The sequence below is a fragment of the Calypte anna genome, chromosome 8 (genome assembly GCF_003957555.1).
Source record: "Calypte anna isolate BGI_N300 chromosome 8, bCalAnn1_v1.p, whole genome shotgun sequence".
Taxonomy (NCBI): Eukaryota; Metazoa; Chordata; class Aves; order Apodiformes; family Trochilidae; genus Calypte; species Calypte anna.
Window position 1 is genome coordinate 21,193,735 of NC_044254.1, and position 19,907 is coordinate 21,213,641.

The 19,907-nt window shown below is 41.3% G+C and overlaps 1 protein-coding gene across 1 annotated transcript in view; it reads right to left on the reverse strand.

Moving 5' to 3' along the window:
* Window positions 1-19,390, reverse strand: part of EIF2B3 (eukaryotic translation initiation factor 2B subunit gamma) — a 99,770-nt gene extending 80,380 nt beyond the window's left edge. The window contains exons 1-3 of the mRNA XM_030455115.1: window positions 19,269-19,390; window positions 18,889-19,037; window positions 16,116-16,255 (exon numbers count right to left, since the gene is read on the reverse strand). Coding sequence (XP_030310975.1) covers window positions 16,116-16,255; window positions 18,889-19,036 — 288 coding nt within the window. The 5' untranslated portion in view covers window position 19,037; window positions 19,269-19,390. The remainder of the gene's footprint in view (window positions 1-16,115; window positions 16,256-18,888; window positions 19,038-19,268) is intronic.
* Window positions 19,391-19,907: the final 517 nt, after the last annotated feature.

The following is a 19,907-nucleotide window of genomic DNA, read 5'->3' on the forward strand; positions in this document are numbered from 1 at the left end:
ACTTGACTTGCATCTCCCTTTTTAATGTATTTTCAAAACATATATTTTATAATATGGTTTTGTCCGGAATAAGTGCTTTAATTATCACTTCTCTAAAAGAAACAACATGCATGTATTAGAAAAAGAGCAACAACCCAAACCACTAAAGCAATCTGACAAGAACTCTGGAGCAGCCCTGCTCCAACATTCCAGTGTGTACAAAGAAAGAAAAAAAATTCAACTTGGTATGGAAGTAAATCTCTTGCTTCATAACTGTAAATAGTGAAGAAACACATATTAAATATTCTGGAAAATCCTGCAAAGTTTTCAGATATTCTGTTTTTACAAGAGCACAAATGAGTTACACTAATTGCAGAAAAGGCCAAAAGGCATCCAAGACTCATGTAAACAAACCTGTATTTTTCAAATTCAGTTTCTAGAGGGAAGAGATACCAGGCTTCTAAATGCAGTCATTACAGTGGTGAAAATAAGAAATAATAATAAAGAGAGATAAGCACACCAACAGATTTATCCTTAGAAACAAGTACCTGGACTTATAAAACAAACTTTGTAATTATTTCACATTTTACTAAATGCTTTGATCTGCCACTATAGCAAAAACCCAACAAGCATTTCATAGTTGTGAACAGGCTCCTGGGTTTTTTCTCCTCACTATAGGACAAGCTTTTTGCAAAAACTGAATGCAAGACCCCTGAGGAGCATACGGGAACAGAACCACCAAATGTCTGGTTGCCATCTGTTCTACCCATTTACTCTCCCAATATGTAAATAAACGTCAGTGAGCACAGGGACCAGTGAAACACACAGTTGCTCTGTAAAGCCCACATTTCTGCCTCTCCTCCTGATGAGCAGAGCAGTGGCCTCAGAAGCACGCTGAGAATACACCATGAAAGGCTCTTTTGGGACTTGACAGCCTCCCCTTTGAAACACCACCCCCCTCATAAATAAAGCCCTCACTGTCTAATGGATGCACTTTTTTTCCCAGTGTACAACTCCTGAACGAATAAACTAATGGCTGAATGAAAAAATAAACTATCCTAACACTTTAGCAGAAGTGTGTGTTTTTCTTTACGTTTTTAGGGTGGGTGTAGAATAAAGAAAATAAATGGTAGAGCTTGTGGGTTTTTTACATATGTTCATGCCAAATAAATACAGCACCTTTCCAAATGAGCCACCGATACAAAGAGAAGTACGTACTTACTCCATGCCCTCATGTGCTAACAAGGGGTATGTGAACATACTTGACTTCATGAATTATGCAAACACCTAAGTACACACACACTCTTAATGAAATACATGTAACAGTGATTACATCAACCCCAAACTATTATACAAACACATGATAAGAATCAACATGAACTGATTAAAAAAACCCAGCAAGCATACACCCCAAGCAGAACCACTGCAAAGCACGAAAAATGCACACACAAATGCACCCTCAACACCCACTGCAACCATGGAATGGACAAGGCAGGGATCTTAACTCAAGAAGGACCATCTAATTGATGGGGTGTGATACAAATGCTTGGAATTTCTGGCATTTTCCTGCTCTGCCAAACTCGATGTGTCATTTTATTTACCACTTTTATTACACAGAGGAGACCTCATTGCAGACCAGGGCCCTACACAGAAGCTGCTGCACAGACCTGGTGAAAATACCATTAAGCTTAATAAAAGAGAGCAGCAAACACAAGGAAACACTGCAGTGCTACATAGGTATGAAGACAGCAGCCCTACCTTGCTGGCTGCAAGGCTCTCATTTTTTGTGAGCATCACAAGACCCACAGAAAAGACAATGCCAATACGACACTGCCTGGAAGAGTCACTTGGGACTCATCAATTCCATTTAACCTCAGATTTGCAACTTAAGAACCTGAGTTCAGAATTTAGACTTGGCTGCTGATCAGCAGTGAAAAATGAGGTCCTGCCGAGATCATCCCACCTGTGATCTGAGTTTCAAGGAGATGTTTCTCTGTCCCTACTGACCATGGGATGAGCCCTGGACTTCCAGTATAGCCACTGCTGAACAGACAGCTCAGTCATGCCAAGGATGGAAACACAGAACTACAGGCCTCCCAGCCTACCCTCTCCCTTTCTAACACTGGCTTACAGCACTTCACCATCAAACACTTCCCAGCTGTGAGGTGCCAAGATGAGATAACTTAAATACTCAATCTGGATAAATACAACAATGTAACATAAAATATAAAGAGATTTATACAATACAGAGAAAAAAAGGGTAGAAAAACCTCCTCAAAACCAACATGTCAACAATTATATTAAACCCAGCACAATATGGAAAATCTACACAAAACCAAGACCAAACAGCAGACTGTTTCAAGAACTCAGTTCAAGACAAATGATTTAAAAATAGAAAACATGTTTTCAATGGAACTAATTCATACCACAGATCAAAAGATGGATGCAATTATATGGCATAATATACTAGCATAAATAAAAAGCCTTGGACTTTCTCACACCCTACATACAAAGGCGATGTTAAAAACTCTTTTATAATCAGCAATAATAGGTGGACTCCTTGTATTCAAACAAGAGATATCAAAGTTATCATAGATAGCTGGCAGCAAATGATGAATTTTTAGTGGTATTAACTATGCCTTTTCTATCAAGTATAGACAAGGGCAGGACCTCTAGCCCAAATTGCTGAGGGCCTCAAAAAGTGAAGCCTAGAAAATGAGAAAACATGTGTTGTAAGGAAATCTCTAATTTGAACAAAATCAGCCTCAAGAGAAAGCGGAAAACAAATGTCAGATTGCATTATGAACAGAAAAGAAGCAAAATATCCATGAGCGCTTGAATCAGCTCCTGACAGAACTGAAGACAGACAAAACATTCAAGTAAAAAGCTTGAAGTTTCCGATTGCACAGTACTGCAGCTGAGACTTTGACAGAGAAAGAAAAAAAATCAGATTAGATAGACTCTGTTCCTCCACTCAGCCTAAATTAACACATCCACAGAGAACTCTGCATCACTTCCTGCAGTGTCACCATACAACAAGGGAGAGAGGAATAAGTTATAATTACTGCTGGAATTAAGACTGAGAGTTTTATACACAATAGCCTGGAACTTCACCCACATGTTGCATTAACAGTGGGGTTTGTGTGTAATGCTTTTATTATTCTAAAGAGTAGAAAGGCAAAGAACAGTTTGGCTGTGGGCAAGCATTTTGATTGCTTGCTAGCATGCTCCAGGCAAAGCCAAAGATACCTCCTAGCAATTGCATTACTCACCACTCTTCAGAGCAGAAACCTACATCCAAGGCTTTAGAGAATCCCTTTTTATCTCATTCTCCCTTAAGAGCCCTCTAATTTCCACACCTGTGACCTCTTTGAAGCTCTATGGGTATTGCTGTAACTGGAGCGGGGAACCTCATTTATTTTTGATGTGTGTAGGATCTTGTTAGCTACTACGTGAAATGGCTGCCTTTGGCTGGGAATCCCCACTATGCTTTTGTAATGTCCTTGATAGCAAGACTCAGAAGAAAATCCTGATTTAGTGCTTTGATGGCAGACATGAAGGATCTACCTACTGTGCACTAACCCTGCAGCAGCAAGTTACCTGTAGAACACCACCTTCATTACTCTTCTAAGGAGAGAGGGCAGTGGAGGCACAGGATGTCCCCTCAATCTGAAATAAACCACCAATCTCGCCTCATCAAAAGATGGATGATTTTTTTTTTTTAAAGACAATCTGTAATGTGGAAGAAAAAAAAAACCAGAAAAGTCTAATGCGGGAGCCAAGGGAGTCTCTTCTAATTTCTTGGATGGCCCTGAATTCATCAGGTGAGGATATCTTAAGGCAATGTGGATGCCTTCACATACGTAACCTGTCAGCATCACTGTTTATCTTCTCAAAGAAAGCTGGAAGAAAGATGCCAGAAGCTGGGGAGGAGACTGAACCCTGGTCCCATCATAAGGCTCATCCTATGCATAGTATCAGATGGGATCATACAATGAAAACACCATTTTAAGCTATCTTTATATCTCAAGAACTGCCATCCAAAATCAATATTTTTTAATTTGCATACATATAAGCTAGGAACAGGAAAGATATTCAAGCCTGGAAGGCATCCTGTCTCCTCCCAGGAGGAAGTCTCCTTACCTATTGCTTAAACTGACACATGGGGTGGAAAAGGGTAATTTACAATTATCAGCAACCATAAGCAGAAGTTTAGAGATGAACATAAGTTCATAAGCTTATTAAGAATGTTTTCAAAGCAAGACACTGAACAGTGAACCTTTTGGTCTAGAACATAAGCTTTACAGTCCACATTCTTCTTCTGGTTCTGACTAATGCAATTTTCTCCTACTCACACAGTACTCCAAAAATAACTTTCCCAGCTTCTTCCTCCAACCATATCACCCTTCTTCACTGGTTCCATTTTCTGTCAAATCAACATCAAACATAGATTATTTACTCTCCTTTTAATAGTCTATACCTTTCGTTCACCATTCAGGTACCAAGTCTATACCTGTCCTACATCCATAAAGCATACCAGCTCTATTACTTACTTGTATCTTTTAAAGGACATAGTTTTAGGCTCTGCTATATTTTCATTTTTAACAAAAGAAACCTGCTACCCTTAAACTCACAAACAACTGACAATTATCAGGTTAACAAGATGCTGGAGCAGTGGACTGACATGCTGACACATACTATCCTGTCTTGCTAGGCTCCCTCACTTGGGTCAGGCATTATCTCCTGGGCTTATATCCAGATCTTAAGCTTGCCACAGAGGAGACTTTCCCTCTCATCTAAAATTATTCAGAAAACATCCACCATCACTCATGAGAACCATGATGTGAACCTAAAGCTCAAGGGAGCATCCCATAACCCAAGCCCTGAATTTATCAGTTCATGAAGGATGAACCTGGCAAGCTGAATTCTCCCGTATGAACAGATCTCTGCTTTACAGGAAAGAGAATTCCAGAGAGAAACAGTGCTCTCCTCATCACTTCTATTCCTGGCAGGCAAGTTTCCAGGACTACCTGGACAGCAGCACTACTAGACCTGCTGCACAGCTGATATTGGACTCCCCCTCATAGAATAGAAAGGAGAACACTGCAGTTGGGCTCCAATCTCCCCAGCAGCAGCACAGCAGGCTTGCTGCCAAAGCCCAGAGCTCGAGCCCAGGCTTAACACTTAATGTAAGCAGAGCCTTAGGCAGTCAGGTGCTGTAGTCATACAAACAATAATAAAAAAACCGAATCCTAATGGAGCTCAACTAGCTCAACTTGAAGAGAAAGAAGGCCTTTGCCCACAGCCTGCAATTACCTAAACAGCAGATCTCACAGCAACACAACAAAAAGCAGGCATGACTGGATTCAGTAGCTAGAAATCAGTGTTCAACATAGAAATAAAAGGCAAAGTGTTTTAAAATAGAGTAAAATATAATCTTCAACAATATACTTAAGGATATAATAGACTCTTTATCTACTCAAATACATAGACAAAGACTTGCTATCTTTCAGAAACACATCCACTAAATCACTCTTAAGTTTTGGGGCTAATAGCCCTAATTGCTACGTGCAAATTCCCTTACAGCCTAGAGGATCACAATGGTTCCTTGCAGTCTTAAAACAGACTATAAATGAAAACCAAGAGATACACAGTACGTGTCCTCAGGAATCTTTCTGCTATTCAACAGGTAGTATCAGCATAAAAAAAAATACAACTTAAAAAAAAATAAGGTGTGAAGCTTTTTCCAAGGTCATTACACAAAACCCTGTTTCAACTCTGCTCCAACAGAAAACCCAAGTGCGAATTTGCTCCACAAAGCACAGGCTCAACAAAACCAGACACAGTGAAACACAGCTCAATGCAAGCCTGTACTCAACTGTCTCTATGTGCATGAGGCCGGATTAGCTTTGTCCAAGTGCTTGTCGCCTGTGAAAAAAAAAATTAAAAAATCATGCTATGTTACATAAAAGTACTGTTTTGAACTGTTGACTCATATATCATCCCCCATGCAATACTATTTTCTCCTCTGTCATCCCTGCACTTTTTCCAGTGAAACTTGGTCTGCAGCAACTGGTGGTGAGAGAAACACATTGTGGAAACTTCAAAACCTCCACTGCTTTTTCTAGCAGTGGAGATATTCAGATTTGTCACCAGCTTCCCACAGGAGCTAACAGAACATTCTGTGGAAGAACAACAAAACTTGCTTCAAGAAAATCTGAATGCACAATTGTTTTTCCCTTATCAGCACAAAACTGAGAAAAAAAACCCCCTACATAACCCATGTGTACTATTCCTCAGTTAACACAACAAAAATGCACAGTTAAATTCCAGGCATCCTGCAAATCTACTGATCCTCAGCATGGCTTTCATCAAATTAAACAGTGACAGAAAACCAGTACTGACCAAAGTGACAGCCTCAGTGATAGCCTATGCTGTTCACAGCACCATCTTCCTATGATCATCATTACACCACTGTACCATGCTGCAGAACAGATGCAAGGAAAACCCCTCTCTTGCACAGTAACTCCACAGGGTGACTTGCCCTACCTGAACCCAAGGAGACCTGGAGTTTTATCAAGACAGGCCAGGGACATTGCAAATTACAAGCAAAAAATTATTAAAACATCAAACTTTATGGTGACGAAACATTTGAAATAAGGACATCATCAATGAACTCCAGAGAAACCCCTACACAGCTCCTGCTCCATGGAGTTCAGGGTGACACTGACATCACCTTGCCCCTCATTCTTTCTTCCAGGCATAGGGACACTTCTGTTCTCAAGGCTCACACACGGAACAGGGCTTTGGCCTCTCCTCTGACAGCATCAAGGAAAGATGGCAGCTGGAGGACACTGACATTTTTTCCCCCATGCTCTTAGCATTTTACTGTTGATGGAAAGAAGATGCACAAATTAATTTCATACAGATTTTTCACTTATTTGAACATTCATCACAGAACAACTTTTGAAAACTGTCAACTTGAGTTCGACTTATTAATGTAAAAGGCCTCCTATGCCTGATAAAATGAGATGATAATAAAGACATTTAACTCTTCTTTGCTTCCCTGCACCAAAGAAAATGTTTTTAAAGACAAAAAGTGCAAAATGTTTTTTGAAATTACTAAAACTATTTTTCCCCCAGCATAAGTAATTTACAAAAGAGTATGCATACTCTAAACAGGAAAAATCAAGGATGATCTACAAAAATTAACAGTAACTTCTACTTTACTCCCAACAAATGAAAACTAGTAGTAGTGCATACAAAGCAGGAAAAGACTTTTATCAAGACACTTTTAAACAAATTATTTCAGCTATATACATGTACAAAGAGTTTACTATGTCTGGCTAGGCTGAATTTCTACAATTCATCAGAAACCATACAGGGTCTAAATGAAAACATACACTGTAATACAGAAGAAGTGCTGACAATTAACTTCTACATGGACATGAGAGGTACTGGTTAATAGAACAAGCACAGGCCTCAAGTTGCCAAGAGGGAAGGTGAAAAGGGTAAGGATATGCAGTGGGAGATGCAGCAATCAAAACCAACAGGCATCTCAGGTCTAGGTCTGTCAATGACTCTTCTTACAAAACACCTGAGGTCTTTACATATTTTTTTGTCTGCACGTGTAATAGAAGGCATCCTCTATAGCCAACAATGTGCAGAATAGCAAGTGCCCTAATAACCACTCTTGATCCTAACTTTAGAGTTAATTGACTCATTCAGAGTTCTTTTTAACACTGACTAGCATTCCCTGGCAACAAAATAATTAATTTAATCAGCCACAGTCTTCTAAAGCTGAGTAACTTTAAAAAAACCAACCAAAAAAACAACACATACAAAAAACCCACCCCAATGGTTGAATTGTCTAGCTCTTACTCTGCCAGGAAAAATAAAGATCAGAGCAAAGTCCTGAACACATCCATCAAGTACACAGTCAGACAGTGCTGTATCATTCCCCCCAGCAATACCACCAGCCTGAGCACCTGCCAGTGTAGCTGCTTTCTACTGAGACAGTCAGCTGTGCTGTGGGAATGGGACTTGGGCACAAAATCCACAATTAATTTTGCCTGGTGCCTCAATGGTGGCAAGGTTCAGAAGTAGAGAAGAAACAAGATGCTACATACCCTGCGAGCTGCCACCTGATACATCTGCTTCTCCCATGCAGTGCTAGCAACAATGTGAATGGTGGAATCAGAAAAAGCAGAAAGATAGCAGCTTTTATTTGCATTTTAGACACTTAAGTAAACATTATTTTCTGACAGGTTTGCTGAGAAAAACTGACCACTTCTTTTACTATTTCAAAATAGATTAACAGAATATTTAATTAAGTCTTGCTCAGAGAGAGACCATGTCTCTTACAAATTAATTTGGTTTTTTACTTTCACTGACCGTACAAAAAAAAATGGTAACTATATCTTATGGGGACTGAAGTTTTTCTTTCCACGCTCACCAAACTCTGCTCAGCTGTACCAAAAGGATTCAGATTCCACCTTCCAGCCGTTACAGCAAGCTTACTTACATCATGTGTTTGGAAAGGAGATTTTTCAACAGAGGAAGTGAAGCGCTTAGCCATGCCGTCCAAGACTCCACGGATCAGTGACCCTCAGCAGCACACAGACCACCACCGTGACATCACACTTTCCACAACATGGCTCCCAAAGATGTACATACCAAGAGAATCTGGAGTTTCAATCTTTGTTTATTTGTTCAAAGAAAGTTGGTTTTTCTTCTTCTCCTTTTTGGTAGCTTTTTAGGGTTTGTTTTGCTTTGCTTTTTAAGAGCTGCATTACTTTCAAATCTTACTTTTTGAAACTGAGAAAACCAGGTGGACCACCTGAGACGAAACGTTTTGCATGCAAGCAATCACCAGTGATAGCAGCAGAAGACATGCTGATTAATTCACACCATATTAGTCAGGGCTTCCATTAACACAACTAAGGGCTCATCAAGGAAGGAAAATGTGAAATTGTTCCATTGCTGTTACTCTGCTGGAACACCACATTTTAATCACTGGCTGGAGTATAGTTGAATGACACAAGGGAGAGAAATGCTTAACAGAAAATGAAAATATAGACTCAGTGGAGACAAATGCTTGATCCAGGCACACCCAATCCACCTTCATACATGATTTAACCAGGTTTCTCAACCTGCTGCCTGGAGAGGCCCCAGCCTGGGAGGTGGCGCCAGACAGCAGCTGTGTGGGCCCAGTAAAATTTGGCAAAAGAAACAAAATGGTTAAATATTACAGACACCTAAGTTTCAGAGGAACTAATTTGCAAACTACAGTGTCACCTCCCACTTTTTTTTTTTTTTTTTTTAATCTACAATTCACCACCCACAAAAAGGTCTGCAGCAGTTTGATGAACGGTACAAGCAGGTCACACAAACACAGTTCTCAAAGAGGTTTCCTTAGTTTGCCTCCTGCCATTCCAGGTATCACATTACTCAGCTTATTTAAAAAAAAACCAACCCCAAACCAACAAACAAATAAACAAAAAAAACCCAACCCAAAAACAAACCCCCCACCTTCTTACTCCATTATAAAGTTAGAGGACTTTTGTCTTGATTACTCCTTCTAGAAAGTTTCAAAATCCTGTTCTGCACCTATTAAAACCTTTCTCTAATTTTTAGCTTATGTTTTTTTAATAACAAATTTAAACCCAGTTGTATTCCAGTCTGAATATCTTATCTCCTTTTGTAGTGTGTTCCATATTTGATGCATTTCAGTTCCACATCAGTGCAGTATTCCAGGCAAAAAAGAAAAAATAATCTTCCTATTGCCTTAAGGAACACTATTAATCTATCATCCCCTTTAAAAATAAAATATTACCTGATACATTATTGTCTTGTTTTACCTTTCCTTCCTCCATCAGAGTGGCTGCTCATGATCACCCTCATTCTACTAGTACATTATGCTGCTACTGTGCTATACCATGACAGGCCACTGCACACATATTTAGCATACTGGTCCCGTGAGTCATCCAAAGGAGGTCTACTGAACTGCAAGAGAATGCCTTTAACAATGGTAGTAGAAGTCAAATAAATAAAGACATATACCAGGACTGAAGACATCACAGTGCAGCATAGTGGAGGGAATGAAAAGTCCTGCTGGATATACCAGAAGACTGCATATTTTGACTTGAAAAATGTGTGTCCAGCAATCCCAGCAACAGAGGAAAAGCCTCCCTGAGAGAGCCAAGGGATTTTGTTGCATAAAATTTCACGAGACCTCAGAAGAAGTTAGCTTTTAAAAAGGCTGTCACTGAAAGACAAGCTGCCTACAAAACAAAACCACATCATCTCCAGCCACATGCAGCAGACAGCACTTTCTTTTCTAGAAAGAATATCAGATATCACTGCTGAAACTGTCAGGACGCTTAGTAGTTTCCTTAATATTCATATTGAACTCATTTGAATGATCCAGCCATTGCTGCTTACCAATCAAAACCAGAAACAGGGTGATATGTTACTGAGGAGAAAACAATACATAATTAAAAAATAAATAAAACCCACTTAGGGACTCCTTTCCACACTGCTTCCAACAGCTACCAAGCTCTGGATGCTAAAAAAACATAAACAGAAGCAGGAACATGGAAGTTATCAAATAACACCCTAGCACCTGCTCAGGCCCACCTGTAACATCATCCATAGTTTACAGTGGCATGCTGAACATACTGTTTTACTAAAAATACCAAACACTGATCTCATTTAAAAGTTCTATAATCTTGAAACACCATGTATGAGGAAAACAAAAGACAAATCCAGAGCAAGTTTAGGGTTTTCTCATAATCTACAAAACAGGTATTCAGTCATTGATGCTCAGGGCCAGATTAAGCCATCTTTACATTCAAACTGTTTGCTCATCTGTACCTAAGAGAAATTTACCCTTTAGAGAACCTGGCTCTTACGAAAGCAAATCATAGAATCATAGAATTGGCTGGGTTGGAAGGGACCTCAGAGATCATCAAGTCCAACCCTTGATCCACTACTGCTGCAGTTACCAGACCATGGCACTGAGTGCCACATCAGTCTCTTTTTAAATATCTCCAGGGACGGAGAATCCACTACTTCCCTGGGCAGCCCATGCCAATGTCTGATCACTCTCTCCATAAAGAAATTCTTTCTAATGTCCAACCTAAACCTCCCCTGGCACAACTTGAGACCCTGCCCTCTTGTCTTGCTGAGAGTTGCCTGGGAAAAGAGACCAACCCCCACCTGGCTCCAACCTCCTTTCAGGGAGTTGTAGAGAGTGATGAGGTCTCCTCTGAGCCTCCTCTTCTCCAGGCTGAACACCCCCAGCTCCCTCAGCCTCCTTCCCCCTTACAAATTCCACAGGTTACTTAGCCCTCCAATGACTGTAATGAATGAAATAGGGACCAGTAACAGCCAAAGTGACTGATGAAGTAGGAAAGATACTTTTAAGAGAGTAGAATTGGAAAGTGACAGGGAGAAAAAAATGCATGTGGAAAACACGATTTCAAGAAGGATGGAGTTTGATTTACATTTCATACAAAAATATTCCTTGACAGGTTAAGAGTATTCCTTAATGCAGATAACAGGTAGAGAGTAGCAATGTGACTCCAATTAAAGAAGATTAAAACACAGACCATTCAAAGTCAAAGGATTTTGTCCTAAAAAGCTCACTGCCTGCTTTTGCTACCATTGGATGAGGTGATAATTTACCTAAGAGATTCAGAGAGGTACAATTTTGTTATTTAATCTATAAAAATTTTTCTCTGAAGTTTCACAAGTGATTATTGACAATGATTCTTGAACACAGTCATGAACATAGAGCAATACTGTTGAAGTTCAACATTAAAAAGCAGATTGGGTAAATTGTTCCAATGTACTGTTTTAACAGATTTGGAACCTATGGATAAAACTGCTTGTTTCATTGCTTGTAACAATCCATCAAAGTTTCCTGGTTTGCCATAGCTCTTCGTTGTCTTCAGCAGATTTAGTGAAAGGTTTTTTCCACTACGTTGCACAGCTTTTAAAAAGCTGACAGGTGCACAGCTGAAGCAATCCATGGTAGCACCTCTTTTTGTGTCCTGTAAGTCTGCCTTGCTGGACCTGTCCCACTTCCATGTTGCGGCCAGAGACATAACTCAAGAAGTAGTGAAGCTTTCATTAAGTAAATCTTTTCAGAAATACTCTAATTGCATATGTGAAGCCTGAAGGAAATCAAAGTCAGAAAGCATTATAAATAAATAAATAAATACAGTCAGTGTTCCTGTAATGAATTTACTCAGCCACACAAGCAGATCTTCATCTTCCAAAACACGAAATCCCTCTACACACCATCCTCTTGCCAAAGCCCTATTCAGCATAGTGTGACTCTCTTAATGACCAAGGAAGGTCACCAATCCACACCTACAGGCATGGCAGGCTAGCTTGTTTCTCTGTTTAAGCTAGGTGACAAAGGTGACAAAGACCTGCATACACCTCTCTGGTAATAAGCATTAATATACCATTAACTGTTCTATCTATGTTCTATCATTTCCAATCCTATATATAAACAAAGAAAGACTTAAGCCTTTGCAGATTCACTGTCATTTTCTGCTTTGAAAATCCACTCATTATCAGTCTTACAAAAGATGACTTCAAAACTAGGAACTTAAAGGGTCAAAGGAATAAAACTGACAGTGATATTAAAAGTTTCAAAAAAAAGACTGGGCATTTAAATGATAGCCATGGAAACTGCCACAAGGTACATGGACTGCAGCGGGATCCTGAAACAGTGTTCTAGGGAAATACTGGGATTGTCCACAGGAGACCAATTAAAGGATCTGATCAACAGTTGTCACAAAGTCCTTAAATTGTTTTCATGTCCCTGTATAAAACAAAACATTTAAGAAACAAATGAGTAACCCTTATACCTATGTTTTGCCTTTTGACAATATCATTTCAAGTGCTGCACTTAATGCAAAACATTGGTGTTATACTGCTCAATCAAAAAAACTGTATGACCACAAACAAAAAAAATATTCCTATCTGTTTCTGCTTCATACACTTTCACCTTTCAGTAAGTGAGATCTTGACTGATGCACTCCCCCATACTGAAGACCTTTTTAAAGGCATAATCTAGCTCACACTAAAAAAGCCACAGCAGTCACGATTCAAAAACTGGATTGAAACTCTGCTGAACTGTCTATTCCAGTAGTTTCCACCTGAAAGAGTTTCAACTTGTGTTTAATATCTTCCCTGGTGGCTTCTCCAAGGTGGGGAAAGAAGAGTATGCCAGACACACACAGTACAGAAAGATAATCTTTTATATGAAATAATGAGTTGAGACAGATGTCCCATTTTCAGTACTATTACAAATTATTTTAATGACCCTATGTAAATTACTTATCTCTTTAAGCCTCAGTTCTCAGCCCTAGAGTTGTGAAGACAAGCTGGTTAAAAACCTCTCAAGTCAATTAAAGAACTATTGGTAAAGAACAGGCCAGATTGATACTTGGGCCTAGGAACCCAGAAATTGAAACTTAGGGGACCAGGTTCTCTGTGGTTCATTACTTCTCAAGCAGATGTCTTTAGGAATCAAGTGTAGGATGGCATCTTTATTGTGGGAAGGATCCAAGAAAAGGACACAGCCAAACTTGCAATGACCATAAAACCCCTAATGAAGCTGGTACCTTGTCTATCAGGTTACAGTAGAGCAAAAAGCATGCATCTACTTATCAGCTCTGGAAGTACAGATGTCAAAAAAATTCTGTGTGTGTACAGTGGACAAACAGCAAAAAACTTGAACAGGCTTCCTTTGCTCTCATGAACTTCTGAACAACCAGGAAAGAATACGACTGGAGTCAGCTGCTTATTACTGTAAACCAAGACATTCAATCTTACCTATCCCCAAAAATGCCAGCATGAAAAAAGCAATAAAATTATGAAAAGTATCTTCCCTCAGCCCTTACAGGCTTTGCGCAGATGTATTCTCTCATGCTACTAATGAATGCAATTCTGCAAATCTAATCTCAACATCTAATCTTTACAGTATCCAATTTCATTAACCAAGGTGCAACACAGCAAAAAGGCCTGCTATTGCAAGCACAGCAAGCAGCAATGCTGCCCTAGTGGAACTCAAGTCAAATGTCAAGACAAGGCAGCAAGTCATGAGATTTTATGTTTTAGACTTGTTTGACATTTGTGTGCATCTCAGGACTCACGATCAGTTCAGCCACTCTCAGATGTATTTCTTACTGTGCATTTGTAATCTTGGCTTTACTCCATGTCACTTGCACTGCACGCAGGCAAGTTTTCTATACTGTGCCATGTTACCTCCTTTTTATTGAGCATATTTACTCTTCTGTCTGTGGGCAATTACTTTAATTTGTGACAAATAAAGTTTCGGCAACCAGTTTAAACTTCTCATCAGACTTTTGGCATGGGTTGCAAAAAGCCTGCCAGCAAACTATGGCCACAAGAAGCAGCTGTTTTCACCAGAGCATTCTTCACTGAGGTCCCTCTCCTGCTATGCTGTAGACACAGCCAGCATACTGAAGCTTTTCAGCTACCTCTTCTGTGTAGTTCTCTCACCTATATCACGCAAGAGAAGGTGTACCCTGTGAGAGGTGTACCAGTGGTATGCATTTACTAGAGGAATGACTCCAAAATACACAGTGCAGAAATCTGCTTTAAAACTTAGTATAGACTTATTTCTCAAATAAGGGACCACTTTGTCTTCTCTGGCTAGACAAGACGTGGAATAAAAAGGGCAGAAGGAGTTGCTGCCATTCACGCGTGGTACCTGACTGAAGAAAAATTTTGTTTTTCAAAACTACCTCACATCTTCTCTAAGCCTCTTTTTTTCTGAAAAATAAACAGAAGATCAACACTGCTGACCCTGAAAACAAAGTCCATTTTCTTACCATTACATACTTTATTGTTGTCTCACAGGCCTTTCACTAAGCAAACTTGCCTGGATTACTAAAAACAAGGACACCCAGATGGCTGGGATGATCGCTGTGATCAGGCAATAAAACTGTAAGGTCAGGGTCACAATCTGAAGTGCAAAGATATTTCCTGACTGCATTCATGTACTTAAAAACTTCTGCCAAACTGAGTTATGACAGAGTGTGATTCTCCATATGACAAACACGTTCAGTTAAAATTATTCCGTTGATTTTGCTTTTCCTCTTTATATATTCTCCTCGCACTCTGAATTATTTTAGTCTGTGCATTAATTCCTTGCTGAATCTCTGCAGTGTACCACCTGGACACTCACACTTGCCTGGAAAGTTTACTCTTGTCTCAACTGGAGTATTTCTCTTGGAAATACACAGCTCATTACACTGCATTTTTTTGCGTTCAAAAAGAACCTGAAGACAAAAAGACACCTCAAGACTGAAATGCTCCATTGATGTTCTGTTGCAACCTTTATTTAAACAGCCAGTTTGGCTAAGATGGACTAAACAGACAGGGAACAAATTGGAAAGATTACGTGTATGACAATGACAAAAACAAAATTCCATCTGAGACCATGGCAAGAGCTCCAAGCAGCATTTCTGCCTTACATGGGAGTGTTTTAATTGTCCAACTGGAAATTAAAATTCTATAAACTGTCTTATTAGAACAGCAGCCCTTTATCACATTTGGCCACTGTTTATCAGAGAGCTTACCAGATGACCAAGCCAGAAAAAGTACAGGAAAAGCAGAAAGCTGAAGCACAAAGCAAGTCACTTGCCTAAGGGTGCAGGCAGGCCTATGGCAGGACCAAGAACAGAAGCTTCTCTAGATATCAGTGTGTTGCCTCAGCTGCGACAACAGAGAACATTTGTGCAGAACTATATCCCTAAGCACTAACTGGACAACAGCTACCTGCACTGTATCCAAAACTGTATTAACAAATACAACTGTTCTATGAACCTGCTTGGAAGCTAACACTGACTAAGAAGCAGCAGTGCCTAGCCTGCATCTACTTCAGTCCTTCTCACTACCAATTATAGTAGTTTAAAGTCTTTGTTTGAGGTACCCCATGAGATGACAATTACAAAATTCAGCTCTTCTGAAGATCAGGGTATTCAGTTAACCACAACATCACCACATGGAATAGGTCTTAAAGCACGAGGAAAAAAATATTATTGCAAACAAATGTTTTCCAGGGAAATTAAATAAAAAGACAATAATACCTTAATTTTCTGGTGAATATGCCTCAGGGAATCTGCAGTACCCATGTCCATGTTGTCACTGATGCACACAAAATCCAACTTCATTTTTGTGTCCAGGTTTAACATCTTCTGGATTTCCTTTCTTGTAATCACAATGACCTCTAGGACAGGCAGAAGTGGGTTAAAATCAAGCAAGAAATAATAACATATTCATCACAAATAAAATACATTCACTTTTATTTACAAAGCCTGATGGAACTGTCAAAAAGCTTGAGTAAGGTATCTTGGTTCTACAACACACCAAACAAGTTCTTTTGGCAACAGTAACTACTGCAAAAGAGAAACTCCTACTGTGTACCAAAACTATCTCTCCTTTTTGTGTGGATATAGGGTTGTTACTGAAAGGGACACATGCAGGTGAGTGGCACGAGTTAGCGAGATGGAACAGAAAAGTCTCTTCTTGTCAGTCAGTGACTTCAAACCCCAAGTCCCCGAGCAGATCAGTGAGACCTTGCATTAATGTCACCAACACTCCAGAGCTTTGTCTTTTGTCCACCCTGATCCCATATAATCCTCTGTGGACAACACCACCAACCACAGTATTACAATACAATGGCTACACTACGCCTCAGCACCAGCTTGGCAAGAGAGTGGAATAACAGGTGAGCAACAAACTCAGATCTACAGAAGATAAAAGGTAAATGCATACTTGGAGGATATCAACACTGTCATGAAAGCATATTTTCCAAAATTAAGAACGTGAGAATAGAAGCTCTGCAAAAAACAAGACTGAGAAAACAGCAAAGAACCTTTTGCCCGGATGACAAGAACTGGTAGGAAAAACAAGAGCCAACCCCTCAAAATAAAATATCTCACCTCACAAAAAAACCCCCAGCACCATAACATCACACTCCACATGCAATTTTAATAGAGAAATATGGGAAATAATACAGCCCTCAGCCTAGGAAGCTCCTGTGGCAAGATGAAATAATTGTGCATGGATCAGAACTGAACTCATCCTGAATCTGATAACAGAAAAGAGGAAAGAACTGTAACCATGAGAATCATGTGGCAGCTCAGTACCACAGCTACTGAGATAGATGAGGGGTCCCCTCCCACTCCTATACTGAATGTCAACCTGGATTCAAAACAGGCTGAAGAACCTAGGACAGGCACACCTTGAACTGAGAAAAGAAATAACAGATGGAGAAGGATTTGCTTTCAGGTGGGAGTTATAAGCCCACAGCTCAGCATAAACTTGGTGAGCTGAATGAAAGTCTCTAAATATTTATTAGGAGAGATGAAGCACCTCCAGTTGGGACAGAAGGACGCAGTGAATCAGACTGTGGAACACCTCCTTACTAATATAAGCAACTATGAGGAACCAAGACCTCCAGTAACACTCAGAATTATTATCCAGTGAGAGAATTCACACCACTGGAGTATTAACACAGAAATGTACAGTTTGGTCAGGGGGTAGAAGCAAGAGTGATGGAGAAAAGTGGCAGCTTTTGCTTACTGAAGCTGCATATACAGCCCTGCATATCCAAATTTTCAGAGAGTAGCTGAGCTGAAGAGCTGTATTCAACAAAGGAGAAAGATCCAACTGTAACACCACCTACTAGTGGTCAAGAACATCAAATAGAAATGGTTATTTTTAATAGCTACAAAGAGCCACACACAGCACAAGACTGGTTACAGAGAAGCTTATAGCTGCCCATATCCATAGCACAGATAAAAGTATGATCCTAGCAAAAAAAAAAAAAAAAAAAAAGAGATAGAATGGTTAAAGAAATCAGACATTCAGAAAGCAGATCTCCACAACCAACAGGCAAAAAACAATTCCATGGGAAAAAAGTTCTGTAAGACTTCTTAATGAAACAAAATAAAAGCAGAGTCTTAAATTTGTTATTTCTTTTGTCCCTTCACGCTGAAACAACATTAGCAAGAGTTAGCTATGGACAAGCATAACTGATCTTTACATCTTCACAGAGAGAAGCAGCAGTCAGAAAAAAACCCACATTCTCAGCATGAACTATAGAATAACCACACTGTCACACAGGAGAAGCAAACACAGAGAAGCAGAAAGGCAAAGGACAACACAAACATGAAAAAGCAGAGCCATGAAGTGTCAGGAAGAAGTTTTGTAAGTAGAGGAGGAAGCACAACAGAAAGATTTGGCTCACCATTCAAAAGACAAACAAAAACTTAAACTCAGAAAATACTGAATAACCTCACCATGTACTAAACACCATTTTAGCCATACTGTGAAAGGAGGCCTATGGGTGAGCATTACAAGGCTGACACTTCCCCCTGCTCTGTTTTGTCCAACACTTAACACTTGATTCCATTCTGCAACAACAAGGACCTAAGGCCAAGTAACCCTGAACTTCAGGCCAGACTGAAACAACAAACCAAAAGACATCCCAAGAGAACTGGCACACTTCTTGCACCACTCTTGTTAGGGAAAGAAATGAGAGACTCAGGGTTAGCAACACCGGCAAAGACATCAAAGTCAAAAAAAGCATATAGATAGGAAAGGTGTGGGGTGGGAGAGAAGAGGGCACGGAAGTCTAGAGCTAAGGAAAGGATGTGGTGTGGGTCAATGGCCTTATCCCTGTGCATACAAGAGACGTTCAGCTAAGCAATGCCCTGATCAAGTGATCACCTACAACAGGACATTAAAACAAGAGGGGTGATAAAGAGGAGACGTGAAGGTGGCCACAGGAACCCTAAAGAGACCAGAACGAGCATGTGGGCTCCACCCACACCCCACACCACCATCACGCCTCACCTTCGAAGCCGGCGCGCTCCAGGAGGTTCAGTGGGTACCAGAGAAGGGGACGGTTTCCCACCGGGAGCAGCGGCTTCGGGATGCTGGAGGTCAGGTCCGTCATACGGGAACCGCCTCCCGCCGCCATCACCACGGCCTGGAACTCCATGCTGCAGAGGGAGCACAGGGCAGGGCCTTAGTCCACGGCAGAACCGGGCAGGCCCGGGCCGGGCCAGCCCAGGCCAAGCCCAGGCGGAGTAACACCGGTTCGATTCATCCTCGCACAAGTTTAGCCGTCAGCACCTCCCTGAGGCGAGTGCCAGCTCCCAGCCGCCCTCGTACCCCCCACAGCCCGTGCGGAGGCGCTGGTTCCCCCCTCTTCCCCCCGGCCCCGCCGTTACCTCCGCTCTGGCGGCCGCCGGCTCCCAGCACCTCACTGACAGAACCGGAATGGCGGCGCCGGCGAGCACTGCGCATGCGCAAGTAGAGCCGAGCGTGTCGATGGCAGACAATGGCGGCAGAGCGCCGATGGGCTCGATTCCCCCTCCGCCTGCCGGGCTACGCCGGCTCCTCCCGGCCAGGGCAGCGGGAGGATCACCGAGGGGAGGATCCAAGGCTGCAGAGCGCCGAGTCACGGAGCGCTGCCCAGCAGCGAGGGGCGGCTCGGCCGAACAGCGCCCCCAGGCGGGCGGAGGTGGAACTGCGGCGCAGCTCCGGGAAACGGGGGGGGGAGATGGTTTGTGGGTGCATTGCCGGGGGGGCATTTGCAGCGTGCATGGGGATGGGGGGTGCTGAACGCAATTTCGGGGGCACATCTCAGGCTACATTGTGGGAGCAGTTTTCAGGGGATGCGGGTGCTGCAGGACGTATTTTGGAGGTCACTTTTCGGGATGTATTGGGGAAGTTTGCAGGGGGGGAGGGGTCAGGCTTCAGGGTGCATTTTGGGGCACAGTTTACAGGATGTGCTAGGGAGCAGTTTGTAGGGGGTGCTGCAGGGTGCATCAGGGAGAGCAGTTTGATGGGTGCATCTTAGGGAGCAG